This window comes from Mixophyes fleayi, chromosome 4 (genome assembly GCF_038048845.1).
Source record: "Mixophyes fleayi isolate aMixFle1 chromosome 4, aMixFle1.hap1, whole genome shotgun sequence".
In the NCBI taxonomy this organism is placed as follows: domain Eukaryota; kingdom Metazoa; phylum Chordata; class Amphibia; order Anura; family Limnodynastidae; genus Mixophyes; species Mixophyes fleayi.
In genome coordinates, this window is record NC_134405.1 from 35,329,435 (window position 1) to 35,349,137 (window position 19,703).

A 19,703-nucleotide genomic window follows, 5' to 3' on the forward strand; every position below is an offset into this window, starting at 1 on the left:
TATCTCCCAAAAAAACTCAGTTACAAAAGTCTACTGGAAAGCTCATTATTAAAGTCTGGTTAAAACTGGCCCATCACTATACATTCTGCCAACTTCCTATTGTTCAAATGCCATTTTTAACTTCACTGTGAATTTGATTTTGTACTCTGGTTCTCTACCCAACATTTCATAAAAGCTGGAGACACAGACATTAGGTAAGTCGATGAAGAACAAAAGAAATGGACATTGCCGTCGGACAACAAAGTAGACAGACATACTGACAAGTCAACATGTTCTCACCTTGTCTAGGTAGATGATAAGCATGCCCTTATCAGTTGCTTCCTTATTAATCTCAAACTTGGAGATATATTTGTCCACTCCCTTCATTAACTGTGAGTAAGAATAACACGAGAGTTAAATTTAGTAGCCCACTGTCATTGCCATACAATTTTTCAAAAAGGTTTTATACCAGAAACTCACCTTGTTTAGGCTCTCAATATCTGAAACAAAGCCGGTCATCATGGAAATAGCCAGAATAGACATGGTGGCATCAGTATCTTTTAAATATCTACAAAAAGACAAAGAACCTATATTTTATCCCAGGGAAGGAGACATTTTCTTATGACCATGACCGAAGGATGTATGTGTTGTTTTTCATCTTTTTTTTTTTAATAATAATTTGTTAATTTAACTGTTATGAAGGTACATGTAATGCAGCAGTCATCCCAAAAGGATGCATAGTGAACTAATTGTGAGTCATATTTTAAAGAGCATATAAAACAACCATTTGAGTTTAAATTATGTCAAAGGGTGTGTATTACTGAGCTAAACAACATACATGAAATAACTAGTGTTTATGCTTAACTAAATATGGCCATTATATTGCCTTTCACTCATCTGAAGCATGTTGCAATATTAAAGGGAAGGAGCTTTTCTAGCTAAATAGACAGATGACATTTCACAAGCTTGAAGGCTTACTATGAACAAATGCGCTCCGTGGATGGGTGAATACATACAAAGAGGAGGAGCCAAAACATTGGGTAAATTTGCTTTACTCCATAAATTATGTCATCTTGCTCTCTAGACCCATGAGCGTTAGTGGAGTCATCAATCGACCATGGTGATAGGGAAGCTTTCTTTTAATGAGCAGGAAGAGTTATACCACTTATATTATATGGGCCTGATTCATTAAGGATCTTTACTTGAGAAACTTCTTATTTCAGTCTCCTGGACAAAACCATGTTACAATGCAAGGGGTGCATATTAACATTCTGTTTTGCACTTGCAAGTTAAATACTGACTGTTTTTTCATGTAGCACAAAAATATCAGCTTTCAATTTCAGTGCTCAAATAAGCTATCAAGTATTTGTGTGCTACATGAAAAAACAGTCAGTATTTAACTTATGTGTAAAACAGAATGTTAATTTGCACCCCTTGCATTGTAACATGGTTTTGTCCAGGAGACTAAAATAAGAAGTTTCTCAAGTTAAGATCCTTAATGAATCAGGCCCTATGTTTTTATTAGCAGTACTATTATAGAAGATGACCCAATACCTTGTACAAATCTCAATTGATACTGTTGACTTGGCATCTTCGGGCTTCTTAACTGTGCAATAAGAAAAAGGGTAAAATTAATATACTGACTGTGAATAATATGATACACAACAAGATACATACACTAAATTGCAGAATACATTTGTCATTTGGATTATGGAAATACCTGTGGGTGTTATTTTAACTGTATTCTTTTTTTATTAATGATGATGACCTGGTCATTTTCTGACGTCAACATTATTCGACTAAGGTCTTAGGTACACAAGCCCCTTTGTTCCATTCTGAAAATGTTTTCTTGTGAACAAATACCTGACCTAAATTTTTTTATCATTGATCCCTATGCAACACAGGCTTTCAGAATACAAAATGCATTTTTAGATAATGGATGACAGATTCCTAAATGAAAAATGCATAAAGTATATTTTATTTCACAAACTCCATAAAGTGCAGTTTAAAACATACAATGCATACTTCCTAACTTTCCAGATTCCAGCTAGATTCTCTCAATTTGCAAACAATGAAAGCGGTGGGGCTTATGGGAAGTTTATCTCGCCAGAAATTGGGTGTGGCTTGTCGGAATTTTGGGGTTTATGGGAATTAGGGACATGGTTTCTGTGGGTTGGGTGTGGGGAGGGGGTATTATTTTTCTCTAATTTTACCTGGATAAAGGTCGGGAGGTATACAAAGTATTGCAGAACCAAATGATATTCTTATAGCCATCTGTGGGCACTCCAGACAGCCTTGAGTCCCAGGCACCTTTTTAAGTAGACACAAGTTGGATAACAGCGGCCTAGTGTGAATGCCACTGTTATTCAATTTATGAACCACACAGGCATTTCTTGGAAGAAAGGTGTTTTTTTCTGGTATAGCTAAACATATGAACATAACACCAAAATGAGACAATTTGAAAGACAATTTGGAAAAAGGAGTGGCGGATGGATTTAGCATTAAAATTAGAGATGAGCCGTTTGGATTCGGAGAAATCCAACAGATCCAAGATTGGGGTTCTAACTGAAACAAGAATCGGTTTTGTGGGCCAATTTCGGATCTCAAATGAGGCAAAATGTATTTTCTGGGAAAGTATTCATGCAAAATTTGTGAGAGTTTATATCTTCTATTTATATATAACCCTCCCTTGTTTTCTTATGTGCCATTTTAGAACAGATAGCATGTAGGAAGAATGCTAGCTGCAGTGATCTGCTCTGAAAATAGTGTTATAGTGTTAATGGTGAAAGAGGGGAATAGAAAACAATAGAATAGTTGGGATTATTGTAAAGTTCTGTATGGATCAGTCAGCTAGAATAGTTTTCGGATCAATTGGTTTTAATTTCAATCTGTCATATATAGTATATATAGTACTAGTATATAGACTGAGTTAGATATCATTCTGAACTAACTAATATATTTAGAAGAGAAAACAGTGAGCTTTTGTGCATGCCTTTTAGCAGCAGAACCCAAAAAACAATTAGATTTATTTATTTTAATATATTAAGTTTTACTAATGAAAGTAATCTTGTGTGGGGCAGTGTCATCTGTATTAAGTGGGATAAAAGGGTGTTTCCATGTGAGGATTTTGTTGGGACATTTTCAAAATTCAGCAACCGCATGTCATCTGCTATGCCACAAACTGAGTCAAGTCCATTAGATAAATTAACCAAAGAAACAAAAAAAAATTAGTGTAAGGTGAAAGAGCTAAAAATGTTGAAACACTACGCACACACTAAGTTTGTAACATTAGACAGCATGCATCATGGAGAGTGAAGAAGCAGTAATAAACAAATGTCATTAGATAGAAGCATCAGTAGATATTTACACAAGTAGACACCTAATTGCAAAGCGCTACGCAATATGCTGTCGCTACATAAATAAATGTTGTTGATGATAGATGAAGGTGGCCTGCACTCAAGCTGAAAAGTTCAAAGACTAGTACTATAGACTTTTTTGATAGACAGAGCATTCATCACTAGCCAAGAGCAGAGCTTTCAAATACCTTGTTTTACTTATATGCTACGAGGAAGGTAGATCTATGCCCTAATGTTGCCCTTCTGAATCAAACAAGGAGACTTGTAGGGTTAAGTGCTGTGTATGAGGTGTATAAGGATAAGAAATTAATTTCAATAGATAAAGTAAACAAGAAAAAGTTAGTGTAAGATGAAAGAGCTAAAAATTGTGAAACACTTCGCACATACTAAATTTGGAAAGTTAGTCAGCATCCATCTTGGAGAGTGAAGAGGCATTAACAATCAGGTATAATTAGATGGACAGAGCCATCAGTAGATATTTAGACAAGTAGATACCCAATTGTAAAGTGTTACATAATTTGCTGTTGCTATATAAATGAATGTTGATGATGATAGACAAATGTGGCCTGCACTCATACTACAAAACTTCAAAGACCTCGTACACAATACATTTTGAACATTACATGGCATCCATCATAGACAGTGAAGCTACAGTAACAGGCAGAGGTCATTGGATGGACAGTGATATGAATGAATAGACTTAAACATTTATTAAAGTAAATAGACGAAGGAGGTCTGCACCCATACTGAAAAGACTAGTACTATGGACTTCTCGATGGGCAGAGCATTCACCATAGTGGAGCTGTCAAATACCTTGTTTTACTTATATGCTACAAGTAAGGTGATGTGGGCTGTATTGCTTCCCTTGCGAATCAAACAAGGGAACTCTAGTATATATGCCAGGTACTAGAGATGAACGGTTTGGATTAGTTGAAATCCGGCAAAATTTGATGTTGGGGATCTGTGTGAAAATGAGTCGTGGCCCAGTTGAGTGCATTAAATTTGGATCTCAAAATGAGGCAAAACGTCATTTTCGGGATTTTTTTTTTGCAAAACTCTAGAGAGTTTTAGATCAATTTCTTCTGTATATACAGTCCGCCTTCATTTTCTCAAGAGCCATTTTAGAACAGACAGCATGTAGGTAGAAGGTTAGTGGTGCACTGCTCAGAAAATTTTGTTCAGGGTAACAGAGGGGGACATAGAAAGCAATAGTATTATGTCATTATGTAAAGCAGTTCTGTAGAGATTCGTTAACTAGAATAGTATGCTGATCGATTGCTTTTAATTTCAAACTTTCATAGACTTTACACAGATTAGTGGATTAGAAACAAAGGTGGCCTGCACCCATATCAAATAAATTCAAAGACTAAGCACACAATACATGCCAAAACATTGTTCTGTAGCCGCTATATAAAATCATGATAATGCTGAGAAACGAAGGTGGTCTACACCCATACTAAAAAACCTCAAAGACTACACATACAATATTTTTTTGATGGACAGAGCATTCATCAGAAGTTAGCACTTCTGCCTCAAAGCACTGGGGTCATGAGTTCGATTCCCGACCATGGTCATATCTATGTTGAGTTTGTATGATCTTACTGTGTTTGCGTGGGTTTCCTCTGGTTTTCTCCCTCACTTCAAAAACATACTAGTAGGCTAATTGGCTGCCATCAAAGTGGTCCTAGTCTCTTTGTTTGTGTGCATGTATGTTAGGGAATTTAAACTGTAAGCTCCAAATGGGCAGGGACTGATGTGGGTGAGCTATCTGTACAGCGCTGTGGAATTAGTGGCTCTATAAATAGCTGTAGCTGCTGCTTATGATGATAGTGCAGTTGGTTCAGGATGCCCTGAATAGGCGGGTCTCCTTGGTCTGATATAATATATATATATATATATATATAAATTCACTTTTTACACACACACGCACACACACACATATATATATATATATATAGTGTGTGTGTGTAAACAGTGATTATATATGTGTTTATATATATATATATATATATATATATATATATATATATTAGTATTAGGGGAGGGGGAGGGAAAGAAACACTTCCGACCTTAAGTCCCGCAGTGGAACGCATATTCATTCCACCAACAGGAAGTTCGGCATTTGGAACTTCCTGTTGGTGGATGCGTTCCACTACGGAAGTTAAGGCTGGCATCTTCGCTGCTGTCTTCAGTATGGCTGTCACAGTGACAGTCAGGCTGAAGATAGCGGGCCCTCTGGTAAGAGTGTGCCGCCGGGCCCGCTGGTGAGCCCGGGCCCGGTACAAGGGTACCCCCTGTACTCCCCTGATGGCGGCCCTGACTGTTAGGCAGCATGTGTGACACATTGGAGAGGGTCAGCAGCAATACTTTGGCTAACAATGGTGAACATTTGGACAATTGTGAAGAGATTATTAGAAAATAGACTGTAAATGACTATTATTGCTATAACTAATAATATAGGTGCAAAACTCAGAATCACATAATTTTACCTATTTTTCATAATTTTTAATTAAATCCAGATCCAAAACCAAAACTTTTTCCTGATTTTGGGGTAAAACCTGTAACAAAGCCAAAACACCAAGATGTTTTATAACCAAACGTACATTTAAAACCAAAACACGAGAGTCAGCACACATCTATAATTAAATAGACTTGTTTTTATATTTGAGCTTATTTTGTGACAAAACAACATAAAGGTCACTGATCTGCTCACTTACTATTGTGTTCTTCTTTAACAGTCACGGAAAGATCGAAGTTTGAGCATTTTTTTTCTTTCTCTGTCTCAATAGCGTGATATACTGACAGCACCTATGTAATGTAGGGCAAAACAGTATAAATTTTGTCAAAGTTTTTTGGTTTAGGCTTTTTGCTAGCACTTCAAAAACACTACATGGCTTTTAGATGTAAAACTTCCTCTATAAGTTTAATATGTTCTGTATTATTAGTTGTATATTCACATTTTCCATTCTTTCTCTCACCGCCTACCGTAAAGACAACCTGAATCAGATGGAGGCTCCATAGACAGTAGTGGAGGAGAGTCATCTGTATTTCCTGACCATACTAGTTAGCAATCCTGTGATTATTTGGGTAGTATGACTGTCCAGACCACATTATCCTCAGTTTCTCTGCTGTGCCAATTAGTTTATGTTATATATTTCTGGATTATGATTTTTTACTTCTCTGTTTCATAGTAAGTTAGAGATATAGTAATGAGCACATTTTTCTTACAGCTATGTGTTAAAGCTGCCCTTACCGTTAGTATACCCTGTCCCTTTCCTTTGGCTGTCACCGAAAACTTCTTGTTCATATTGGTCTGTAACAAGATTAGGTTTATGAAAGAATAATAATATCCTGTACAAAACATTGCAAACTTATCATAAACTGATGAAAACCTCTTGAATACATACAGAATGGGGCCACCACCTCCAGCACACACAGAATGGTGCCACCACCTCCAGCACACACAGAATGGTGCCATCACCTTCAGCACACACAGAATGGTGCCATCACCTCCAGCACACACAGAATGGTGCCATCACCTTCAGCACACACAGATGATGCCACCACCTCCAGTACACAGGTGGTGCCACCACCTCAAGCACACACAGATGATGCCACCGCCTTCAGCACACACAGATGATGCCATCACCTCTAGCACACACAGATGGTGCCATCATCTCCAGCACACACAGATAGTGCCACAGCCTCCAGCACACACAGGTGGTGCCACCGCCTCCAGCACACACAGGTGGTGCCACCACCTCCAGCATACACAGATGATGCCACCGCCTTCAGCACACACAGATGATGCCATCACCTCTAGCACACACAGATGGTGCCATCACCTCAAGCACACACAGATGATGCCACCGCCTTCAGCACACACAGATGATGCCATCACCTCTAGCACACACAGATGGTGCCATCAACTCCAGCACACACAGATGGTGCCATCACCTCCAGCACACACAGATAGTGCCACAGCCTCCAGCACACACAGGTGGTGCCACCACCTCCAGCACACACAGGTGGTGCCACCACCTCTAGCACACACAGAATGGTGCCATCACTTCCAGCACACACGCATGGTGCCATCACCTCTAGCACACACAGAATGATGCCATCACTTCCAGCACACACAGAATGGTGTCACCACCTCCAGCACACACAGAATGGTGCCACCACCTCCAGCAGACTGATACCATCTCTACAGCACACAGCGATGGATGCTACTCTCTCTAGCACACATAGACTGGTGCCACCCTGTTCACCATACATAGACTAGTGTCCCTTTCTCCAGCAAACACAGACTGCTATCACCCTCTACATCAGCGCACTGGGATTGCATGATGAAAATGATTGTTGTTACTCCCACTGTGATGAAATGTTTCTTGAAGCATCAGTAAAAACATGCAGAAGCGGCATGGTTAAAATAAAATATTACTTTATATCTAAAAATGTAATATCACACCTGAGCTTCAATAAAGGCAGTGAGTCCTAGCTAAACAGTATATAGAAATTCTCTGAACAGTGATTCTTACTAGCATCTGTGAGCAAGTATAGTTTCAACTGGTTTTGTGATACAAAACAGAAGTGTGTTGTGGGAATCTGGCCAATCAGGTGCAGGCACGGCCAAAGGCATAACTACCATAGTAGCAGGGTGTTAAGCTGCTATGGGGCACACAGCTGGTGGGGACACATCTTCTGTCAAAGCCCCATGTGTATATCTGTTTTTCACCCTTGCATGATATTTTGGGACCCTAACAAAACCTTGCTATGGAGTCCACAAATGTCTAGATATACCCCAGGAAAGAAACATCATCAGTGTTACTACCAACTGAAGATACCAACCAATATAATACATCAAATCTAAACATGCATAATAGATAAATAGAGAGAGATAAATATAAAATATAAAGGAGAAAAGCGACTATATTAATATATAAAGAGAGAAATGCATGGTAGTCAAAAAAGTGAAAGGCCCAAGAGTGGTAGAAAGAAGCTTATAAGATTATAAACAGAAGTCAATTATGTCACTGGCCAATCAAATATCAATAACGGAAGTGTCATTGGGGAACCACCACCAGATGGCATTTTACTCCTAGGTGCTTAAAGGAAACATATATTACCACCAGCAAATCTTATGAATAAAAGTGGCTAAGTCAAATTTGTGAAATGTAAATATATTCTACAACAGGAGTGATAATAACATACATAAAGAAATACAAAGCAGTAATATATAGAAGCTGATTAAAAAATAAAACAAAGTAGTCATATATAAGGACATATAAGGAATATACAAATAATACATAAATATACCATAAATATATAAGAGTCCTAGATATCTCTCTGTATAATCATAAATTTACAAGTTCTAATTTTCCAATAACTTTAGGGGCCTTAAGATTTACATAATAAATTACCATTTGCACCCAGTTAGGAATGTAGGAGTGTAGGTCGAAACTAGAGATGCTCAGGCTCAGTTCCCCAAGAACCAAACACACCCGAACCTACCATATCCGAGTACCGACTTTCACCTGCCCTCGGAATTGAAAACGAGGCAAAACGTCATTGTTACGTTGTCGGATCTCGCAAGTTTTGGATTATATAAGTACCGCCCTCCACGGCGAGCCAGCGTCATTTCACAGAGGGACACAGAAGGGAGAGCACAGTTCTTGGCAGTCTCTAGAGCAGCTGGGCAGTGTCATTGGTAGAAAAGAAAGAGGAGGGGTAGCAGTGTTCTTCAAAGTCTACAGTGACATTCAGGAGAGCTCCATTGCTCCATTGCTAATTGCCATTGCTGAATTTGCTTGTTCACTTATTGTGTTTATTATCGCTCTCGTTTTTATTTTATTCTTTAGTTCCCTATTATCCCCTTCTTTTTTTCACACAAATCCATTACTCTATGATTATTTTTTTGTTGGTCATCTACGTCCATTGTACTTTAGTTCCTAGTGCCATATAACACCCAGTCTTCCATCTGTACATCATTCCAGTTTATTTGAATTTACCCACACAAATGATCTTCCCTTCAATCTTCCAACACATCCCTTCCTCTCTTTTGATATTATGTTTAATCTTTATTTTTTCTTATTATTATCTAACTCATACACTCATCTATATAATTTCTAAAGTGTAGAACTATTATTACATTCAACATAACTATGCTCACATTAATTCACTATATCTCACCTATGCCATCTCTTACACTAATACTCTTTGCACCTTTGCACTCTTTGTTAATCCACCTATCTCCTCCTTCCTCCTACTTTACATTAAACACTTTTTCAATAGTAATATATAATATAACCCGTAGCACCCTATTTTTTATTGTACTATCAACTGCTTCCCAATATCCACATAATACTGTACTCTTTTCTCACCTACCATCTCCTCTGTATCTATTTATTTAAATCATTTTATGACAATTATTTTATTATACATATTAAGGTAGAGTTGAAATCGCACAACAAAAAAGGGGGGACCATCCTCCTTAATACTATTCACAGGTGACTTCCCATATATTTAACAGTGGGGGAGTTCTTGTAACAGATAAAGCTACATTATCACAAAGACCAAGGGCTAGATTTACTAAGCTGCGGGTTTGAAAAAGTGGGGATGTTGCCTATAGCAACCAATCAGAGTCTAGCTATCATTTTGTAGAAGGTACTAAATAAATGAAAGCTAGAATCTGATTGGTTGCTATAGGCAACATCCCCACTTTTTCAAACCCACCAACTTAGTAAATCTAGCCCCAAGGGTGAAAAGCAAAAAAGGCACTCCAGTCCACAGATATACATTAAAGTATACATTAAAAACACTTTTAATTCATAATTATTAACATTATATCTGCACCAGGTATTTATGTGGCAAAATATTAAAAATAATGAAAAAAATGTATAAAGTGAGAAATGACAAATATTAAGTGATATTAAAAAACAAAAAACCCCTTATGTAGTAGCCGGAGCCTCTGTGATGTCTATATTATACTTCACATTACTGAAAGTACATGTCAATTGTATGATGTCACTGACTCGGAAGTAGCAGCCAGTGGCAGCTGCATAGCTGTGATTATTGGCAATCAGTTAGTTGTGTTCCTTAAGATTTTTACTAAGACGCTAATTATGGGGGTGGACTCATGAAGGAGATATTCATTTAATAAATATTTGGACAATCATAGGAGCGAGATAATAAGGGAGATTTTATAGAGGTTAACCAGGAATAGCTTATAAATGGGGAAATGCCATGGGCAGCACGAGGGCCCAGTGGTTAGCATTTCTGCCTCACAGCACTGGGTTCATGAGTTCAATTCCCAACCATAGCCTTATCTGTGTGTGTATGTTCTCCCCATGTTTGTGTGGGTTTCCTCCGGGTGCTCCAGTTTCCTCCCACACTCCAAAAAACATACTAGAAGGTTAATTGGCTGTTAACAAATTGACCCTAGTCTGTGTGTCTTTCTCTGTCTGTGTGTTGGGGAATTTAGACTGTAAGCTCCAATGGGGCAGGGACTGATGTGAATGAGTTCTCTGTACAGCGCTGCGGAATCAGTGGCGCTATATAAATAAATGATGATGATGAATGCCAGTTTCGTTGACACCAAGCTCCTAGTAATTGGTGACTCACAAAGGGAATGTGACAAATCACCTCTAGTTTAAATCATAGCACATGACATATAAACAATCTAATGATGTCTCTTACTTAAGGTTTTTTTTTGTTTTAATATCACTTAATATTTGTCATTTCCCACTTTATAATTTTTTTCATTGTCTTTAATATTTTGCCACATAAATACCTGGTTCAGATACAATTTTAATAATTATGATTTAAAAGAGTTTTTAATTAAAACTTCAATTATTTTATTATACCAGAATTAAACCCCATTACTTTTTACCAACCTGCTCCTGTTTTCTTCCACAACCACTGGTCCATGAAGTCCTGTGCCACAACACTCTAGACATCTACATCTAGGTCATCCAAAGCCAAGTGACTCTACTCAGTGTAGCACATCAAGGCTAAGAGTTCCTTTTTTTCTAATATAACCAGGTGGAGGCCATCATGTTTGTAGTGCACACATTTTATACAACAGCTAAGTGCCCAGGGGAATACTGTTTGGCCTGACTTGATTGGCACTTTGAAAGGTATTCACATCCAAATTCCCATAATGTGCTCTGGATTAAGCAACTTTGCACCAGGACCTGGTTGAAACAATTACTACTCGTAGAATTTTGATAAGAGTCACTTGTCCAGATGACTATTTGCTCATTATCTAAGGACTTTCATTGGAAATCATTGATTTATTATATTAGTTATATTTTATTTTTACCACGATGATCCTGCATGTTTCTACATATACTCATATATGTGCCATCCTATCTTAATGCCATACATTTGTATAAGTACAGTAAATTCAGGTGGATTGTGAAGAGCTTCCCAAGAAAAAAAAGGAAATAAGAAATATTTAGAACAGTGGTAACAAGTCTAAGGATGTTGGTTGTATTATGTGGGCAAGAACAAATCATGAAGTACCGTATTTCCCCATGTATAAGACGCACCTTTTTCCCCAAAATTTTGGGTCTAAAACCTGGGTGCGTCTTATATAGGGGTAGCAGGGATGCAAGGGGGGGGAGCGTTACAGGGGCAACGGGGAGGATCGAGGGGGAGCGGGGCAGCATTACAGGGGCAGCGGGGGGGATCGAGGGGGAGCGGGGCAGTGTTACAGGGGAAGCGGGGGGGGATCGATGGGGAGTGGGGCAGCATTACAGGGGCAGTGGGGGGGATCGAGGGGGAGCGGGGCAGTGTTACAGGGGAAGCGGGGGGGATCGATGGGGAGTGGGGCAGCGTTACAGGAGCAGCAGGGGGGGATCCAGGAGGCGAGGGACAGGCAGAGTGGCAGAGGGGATCCAGGAGGCGGGGGACAGGCAGTGTGACAGCGGGGATCCAGGAGGCGGGTATCAGACAGAGTTTCGGGGCCAAAATTAAGATGCGTCTTATACAAGGGAGCGCCTTATACATGGGGAAATATGGTATATGACTCCTCTGCTCAGCCCTTGAGACTTAGAAGGAAGGAGGTATCGTCTCTGAAATCTGTAGTTCATATTAGAGGATGTTGGAAAGTTTTGTCATAACAGATAAGCCACCATCTGCAGTGGTGTCAGAACACGCTTAATTATGGCCATCATCTCCAGCACGCCTGGAGTAGAGACACCACTCTAACATACAAAGTGCACTGCCATCCTGGTTGGTGCACATACTGCACAACAGTGTCTGTAGCACAGGAAACATATTTCCAATTATATGGCAAAAACATAAAACGACTACATGGTGCCTGCCTATCCATCATATACAAAATTAGGCTTTGCCCACACAGAAAAACAACTGTCTCTCCAGACATACAGGTAGAACTGACCCCATGTAACCTCATATAGACCACAGCTCTCACCTCAGCAGAGCGTAAAAGCATAGAATTTTCCAGATTGATTCGGAATTTCAATGCACTTTGTCTCTCAGGAAGATGGAGAGAAACATCCAGATCCAACTCATTGAGAAATGGGACGTCTATCTGATACTGAGCCAGAGCTTGGAACATCACAATGGTAGCCTAAAGTAAGGGGGAAATACCTTGTGTGAGACAATGTAATGGACACTGACTGTAAGAACAATGGAGCAGAAGGACAAGAATCAACACATACATACATACATACATATATAAAATATATATATAAAATATATGTCTATACATATATATGTATATATAAAATATATATCTATATATATATATATATATATATATATATATACACACACACACACATGTATATATATATATATATATATATATATATATATATATAAATATATATATATACATGCACATATGTATATCTAATATATAAAAGCCTAGCGGCGTGTGTTAGTGTGTGTGTGTGTGTGTGTGTGTGTGTGTGTGTATGGAAAAAACTATCGGGTGAGAGAGTGCTCAAGCTGCAGCGCCACCTGCTGGGCGGAGTTATATACTACACTGACCTACTAAATTCTTAGCATTATCTTCTAATCTAATATATAAAAGCCTAGCGGCGTGTGTTAGTGTGTGTGTGTGTGTGTGTGTGTGTGTGGAAAAAACTATTTTCTCAGAAAGGGCTCATCCAATTGACCTGAAATTTGGTATACTGACATTATTTGCAAAAAAAAATTATAATAGTGAAGTCAGTTAACTTCCATCATCCCCCCTTCCCCCCAGTGGGAGGGGTAGTAAAGGCTAACTTTACGAGTTGAGGACTCAAACTCATTTTCGTGAGGTCATTTTACCTCATGAAAACACATGTTGTTTTAGTGTGTGTGTGTGTGTGTGTGTGTGTGTAAAAAACTACCGGGTGACAGAGTGCTCAAGCTGCAGCGCCACCTGCTGGGCGGAGTTATATACTACACTGAGCTACTAAATTCTTAGCATTATCTAATATATAAAAGCCTAGCGGCGTGTGTGTTTGGCGATGAAGATGACAAGAACCTTTTTAACACCTTAAGTAGCTTGATTTGACTAGAATGCATGAGTATCATGCACGGGTTAACTTGTGTATATACACATATATAGATATATACACACACATATATATAAATATATATATATACACACATATATATATATATATATATATATATATATATATATATATATATATATATATATATATACACATATATATATACACACATATATATATATATATATATATATAGATTTATACACACAAATATATATATATATATTTAACAATACCAATTAACAAGTGTGTGTGGTGAAAAAAAGAAGACACATGCACCTAAAAAACAGTGTAGAACCAGTCATGACACTTACTTGTGTGGACCCATACACTGCTCCATAATATCTTTGCTCAGCTATCCAGCGCACAATGGGTCCAGTTAGATCGTGCTGCTTCAAGCGGAGAAGAGCAAGCAGAGCATAGCTTGTGGCCTCCAACGTGATAAATCTGGACCCTGGCTCTTCCCAGTGAAGCTTGTCTTGGGAGAGAGATACACAGAGTCAATAATGAAGAGAAATAATAATCTATGGGTACTGGTACTGTAGGGTCAAAGGTGGTGAAATCCCAGAAGGATAATATTTTGTCTTAAAGTAGCTGCATTTGGAATCACCAGGTCAAGAAACATAAAGGCTTTCGACTAATAGATGGGTTCTAAGGGAACATTTGCAGCCTATTCCTTTCTAAGCGTAATATGTACTTCTAAGTTTCAATCAAAAATCACATACAGCATATAAACATTCTATGTTTACAAATACTAACATGCACAGGCAAGACGTGAACCCTTCTTTTCATGTCCATCTCATTGTATTTGATTTAAGATGTAGTTGTCTTCAGTACGTCATAATAAAGGTTCAATAGTTTCAAGTTTGTATTTAAGTTGCGAAAACTGTAATTCCTGAATCTATATTCAGTATTAAGGGGTTTCTTGAGAATGTGATTATACAAAATAGTGATATGTAAAATTCTACATGGTTCAGTACCTGTGGTTGCTGAGAGCAGTTTATTTGCATCATCTATAGTTCCAGCCATAGCGAGAGCATAGGAGACGATTGCGATGGAATATGGCTTTTTTAGAGTCGGGTATTGACCCAACAGGAAGCTGGCTGCCTTCTCAATGCTGAGCTTCAGGTTCTATTGGGGAAAAAATAGCTGTTGAAGCATTGTGCCGAATGGATGAGAGCACCATTAGCCATGTTATACAAATTGTAACACAGTTTAAGGTTTGTTTGTTTTTTTAAATAAATGTGTTGAGTTGTCATTCCATCGATACATGGTCAACTCTGGATAAAACACTCACATTGACATGTGCAGTACAGGTCTTCTCACTTTCCAACATAGCAATGAGAACAAAAGCTGTGAGTGCAGCATCTGGTTCATTAGATCCTGTGAATCCACCCTGGGAGAAAGATAGAAGAGAAATATACGAGGTTGTGGTTATATCTTGCTGTGAGTGTTGGTGTGGTGACATGAATAAATAGACCGGTCTCTTTATGTAATTCTCCAATGCCTTATTGAAAAGATTAAGGGCTAGATTTACTAAGCTGCGGGTTTGAAAAAGTGGGGATGTTGCCTATAGCAACCAATCAGATTCTAGCTGTCATTTTGTAGAAGGTACTAAATAAATGAAAGCTAGAATCTGATTGGTTGCTATAGGCAACATCCACACTTTTTCAAACCCGCAGCTTAGTAAATCTAGCCCTAAGTGGTAAGGGTGAAGGAACGATAACAGTCCAGATTACTTGCAGACCAAGCAGATCAACAATGAGATCCAGGCAGCTAGTGCTGATGTAAATAGTCTCTCTATCTCCGATATTACCGTTAATGGGTTCTACCAGCATCAAATCACAGGATAAAGCCAGTAAGCCTTCTATTGTACTTGCTATTATCTGGACAAATAACTTCTCTATCTACAGCAGAGAGGTTAAGGACAATATAGCAAGAGAACTCCCTTCTTTTTTGAGGAACTATATGACTAATTGGTCCTGAGATGAAGCTTAGTATACCAAACCCCATCCAATGAGAATCCGGAACACACTATTCCAGTTTCCCAAATTTAGTCCACAGGTAGCACTAACATTGCATGTGTTCCATATCTTCTTGCTGAAGCACAGATGAATTCATCACTGACTGACACATTTAAAAAAATCCACAAGTGGTGCTAATTATTCTACTTGTGACCTGGAAAACCTGCACTGTTAGTGGTCCCTGAGGACTGGATTTAGGAAACTCTGCACTATACAACAAAAATATGTATTCACTTTGGTGCCAGACATCACTGTTTAAGATGTCTAATCACTAAATAATAACTAGACTGTCAGCAGGCAGTTAAAAATATTAACAAATGCTTTCAAAAAGTACCCCCTCCCCTCTAGCATATTTTAGGAGGCATGGGAAAGTTGGGTGTGTGAGAAATTACAACTGAGAAGAGCTTTGAGATACAGTGAGTGCTTGAGCCTACAACTAAAATTGAGGCCAATCTATGCAAAATAATTGAGTGATGTAAATGAATTGAATTGAAGTAATTTGCTGCTATTCAATTGGCCTTAGTCTCTCTCAGTGTGTGTGTGTGTGTGTGTGTGTGTGTGTGTGTGTGTGTGTGTTAGGGAATTTAGACTGCAAACTCCAATGGGGCAGGGACTGATGTGAGTGAGTTCTCTGTACAGCTCTGCGGAATTAGGTGATGATGATGATGATAATTGAAGACAGGGCACACAGATAAGAAGTGAGTTTTTGACCAATATTTTGACCAATATTCTAACCAAATTGTGCCAAATGGAGAAAGGTATAGACGCACAGTTATAGGATACCCATATGCAGAAGTTAACGTTGCATCAATCCATGAGCAACATCATCCCTTGGTAAATCTCCAATCTCATTTCGAAATACTCTCCATTACCTCCTCATAGATCTACCTCTGACTTGCTTCTTGTCTCTGGTAACCACCTCTCGCTCCCACCTACTTCTTCTTTATCAGAGATTAACCTGCTCCCACCTATATTATTCAGACTGGTACACTCTCACAGCTGTCTTGATCCTGACTCTGAGCCACACTCACAGGTCTATATGCAAACAGAGATCGAAATCCTGGGAAAAATTGTGGTTCTTCAATAAACAAACCATCAACATATTAAGTAGCCACCCCATAAAGACAGGCTTAATTCCAGCAAATGTACTGCCATACACATCAGATGGATGTTTATTAGTTTGTTACAGTAAGACACAATTAGTACTCAGGTGCTAGTGCACCTTGATATCAATGAAGGACTTCAACTCTGTGCAGTGACATTTCATCTGCACAGGTTCATCTTCAGTACAAGTGCAAGTGCATCAGTTTGCAATAGGCCTGTGGGCCTACTATGGCTTCCCTATGCCACCTATATTGCATGTTTTACCACTGGCTTGTATTGTGCTCCCCAGGTGTTGGGACTTTCCAGAAGTCCTCTCTATGAAAAACGTGTTACTGACTGTATGTTTGTTTCTGTGTGTTCTGGGCTTTTCAGTGAACAGAACACTTCACGTTATCTCATTGTTGAGGTAGAATCTCTGTTTTATCTATATATTGAAAATAAGCCAATTATTATTACTCTTACTTTTGTACATAGAGAGAGGAAGACAGCTGAAAACATCCTAAAATATATTTTGAGTTGTGCAATAAATAGTTGAAAACAGTCTTGGGTCAGGAAGTGCTGAGTATAAAATACAAGATATTATACTCATCTACAAATGACACCCAGCACTGAAAATCACATAAATACATTAAAAAGTCACAAAGTCACAAAAGAACAAGTAGACCAAAAAAGATACAGGGCCTGATTCATTAGCGATCTTATCTTGTGGAAAAGTTAAGATGTTTATTTTAAGAAGAAATGTGTGAGATAATTTTCATCTTAACTTAAGAAATTCTTCACTTACGCAGTGGATTTTGCTTCTAATCTCCCTGCACAGAGTGGATTTGCTTAAGATAAGCAAAAAACGGCAGATAAGATCACTAATGAATCAGACCCACAAATTGGAAGGAAAGAAGAAAAGGGGTTTATTTGGTATAAATGGAGGACTGGACTGTCTCTACAATCCAATAAAATGTATCATGTATGCAAGTCACCAAGCTTACTGTAGGAGGAGTTCTTAAGTACATACCACCATCTCCTGATGAATGACTGGGGCATCTTCTTTGAATAACCCATCTGGTTTTTGCTTCTCCAGTATCAGCCACTTAACTGCACCACACAGAACATTACTTTCAATGTCCACTAGGGACTGAGCCATTGCAAACACCTTGGCCACATAAGCGGTGAGCCTAGGTAGACAGAGTCAGTGTGAGCCACGAGAAAACAGACAGAGTGGGTAAATAATAAGACAACAGGAATAGTAGGAGTGTGTACGAGACACTGTATACATGGAAGAGAAAATCTGAAAGTAGGCAGTAGTTACCAAGTGCTGGCTGGCCTGTCTTTGAAAGCTGCATAGGAATTGTCTGCTTTACGATAGACAAGTTGCTGTGTGTAACCTGCAAGAGCAGAAAAGGATGAAGACTTAGCCTAGACCTAATGTACAAATAGAAAATATTTTGCAGTTATTGTCTTCCCTCACTCTTGTCTTATATTGGCCATATGTGGTGAAATATTGCATCTTTGCTCAGGTCAATTGGCCAAAAATTTTATCAACTATGGCTCAAAAACTATAGCGAAACCCAGTGGTCAATCTGGAGGGGAATACGCTGGTACGCCATACCACCACTTCTACTGCCTTCAATGTAAAACTATCAAATTCCATTTTCTTCATTCCAATTACATTTTTCATACCATCACGTCTAAATGTCCATACAGACCACTTCTCATGGTGCACTTTGACCTCTGGTGATACCTGATAATAATCTAAAAAGCTATAGAACTTATTTTAGACATCTAGGTAAATGTGGTCAGAAGGTGACCATAATTGGTTTCTTTGTTCAGTCATCTTTTGACTGCACTACCGGACACAACTAAGAAGTGATGTCGCCACTTGACCAATTTGGCCACCTTCATGTGTGGTAAAATTGTACACTGATCCCCTACAAGATTGGCCTGATTTTCTCCTCATGCAGATGCATTGGTAAGTCACACATACCTCTATCACAAATTTATGATGACTTAAGAAAACTAAAACAATCAATATGTGCAAATGGCTTGTTCAAAATAGATAAGTAAAAGCCGTGATAGATCTATTATCAAGCAATATATTTTATTATCTGTCCTATTTTTAAATGCAGCACTGCCAAGAATCAATGTTCTCTTCACAGATGAAAAATGCAATTCTGTGCTACTGTTGGTTAATGGTAACTAAAAATTATAATTTAAATACTGCTTACACATTAATGTATTGCATGTTTATACCCACCTAATGTTGTTTTCATGAACTAATGTCCAATATTATCTTATCTTATCTTCCATGTGAAATATCAACAATAATTTTAAGCAAAAATGATCCTCTTGTGTTAATCTCAAAAGAAGAGGCTTGAGAAAGTCCACAGTCTGGTGGGCGAAACGCGTTGCCTATATCTATTCTGACTGTATACAGACCAACCTGTTCGGTATTATTCTACGATTTCTCTTATTGGAGCGGATACTGTGAAACAGGAACTTTTCAGCTGATCATTTGTTACACGGAACTTACACAGCTGCGCACCTACATCATTACTGGAGTTTACCACAGTCGGACGAGTACTGAAGATCCAGCGTGAGACCGTGATTCATGTGGAGTAACACCGGAGAGACTGTAAATGCATATTTCTGCTAAATATCTCCTATATCCATTTAGGTCCCTGGCAAAATTCCACAGTTTCGATATCATC

At 38.5% G+C, this 19,703-nt stretch overlaps 1 protein-coding gene across 1 annotated transcript in view; it reads right to left on the reverse strand.

The window, feature by feature from the left end:
- Positions 1-19,703, reverse strand: part of C3 (complement C3) — a 78,180-nt gene that overhangs the window by 7,260 nt on the left and 51,217 nt on the right. Inside the window, exons 25-35 of the mRNA XM_075206551.1 lie at positions 18,305-18,380; positions 18,011-18,170; positions 15,171-15,269; positions 14,854-15,004; positions 14,188-14,351; positions 12,775-12,933; positions 6,589-6,648; positions 6,053-6,143; positions 1,534-1,585; positions 460-547; positions 280-369 (exon numbers count right to left, since the gene is read on the reverse strand). Of these exons, the coding sequence (XP_075062652.1) occupies positions 280-369; positions 460-547; positions 1,534-1,585; positions 6,053-6,143; positions 6,589-6,648; positions 12,775-12,933; positions 14,188-14,351; positions 14,854-15,004; positions 15,171-15,269; positions 18,011-18,170; positions 18,305-18,380 (1,190 nt within the window). The remainder of the gene's footprint in view (positions 1-279; positions 370-459; positions 548-1,533; positions 1,586-6,052; positions 6,144-6,588; positions 6,649-12,774; positions 12,934-14,187; positions 14,352-14,853; positions 15,005-15,170; positions 15,270-18,010; positions 18,171-18,304; positions 18,381-19,703) is intronic.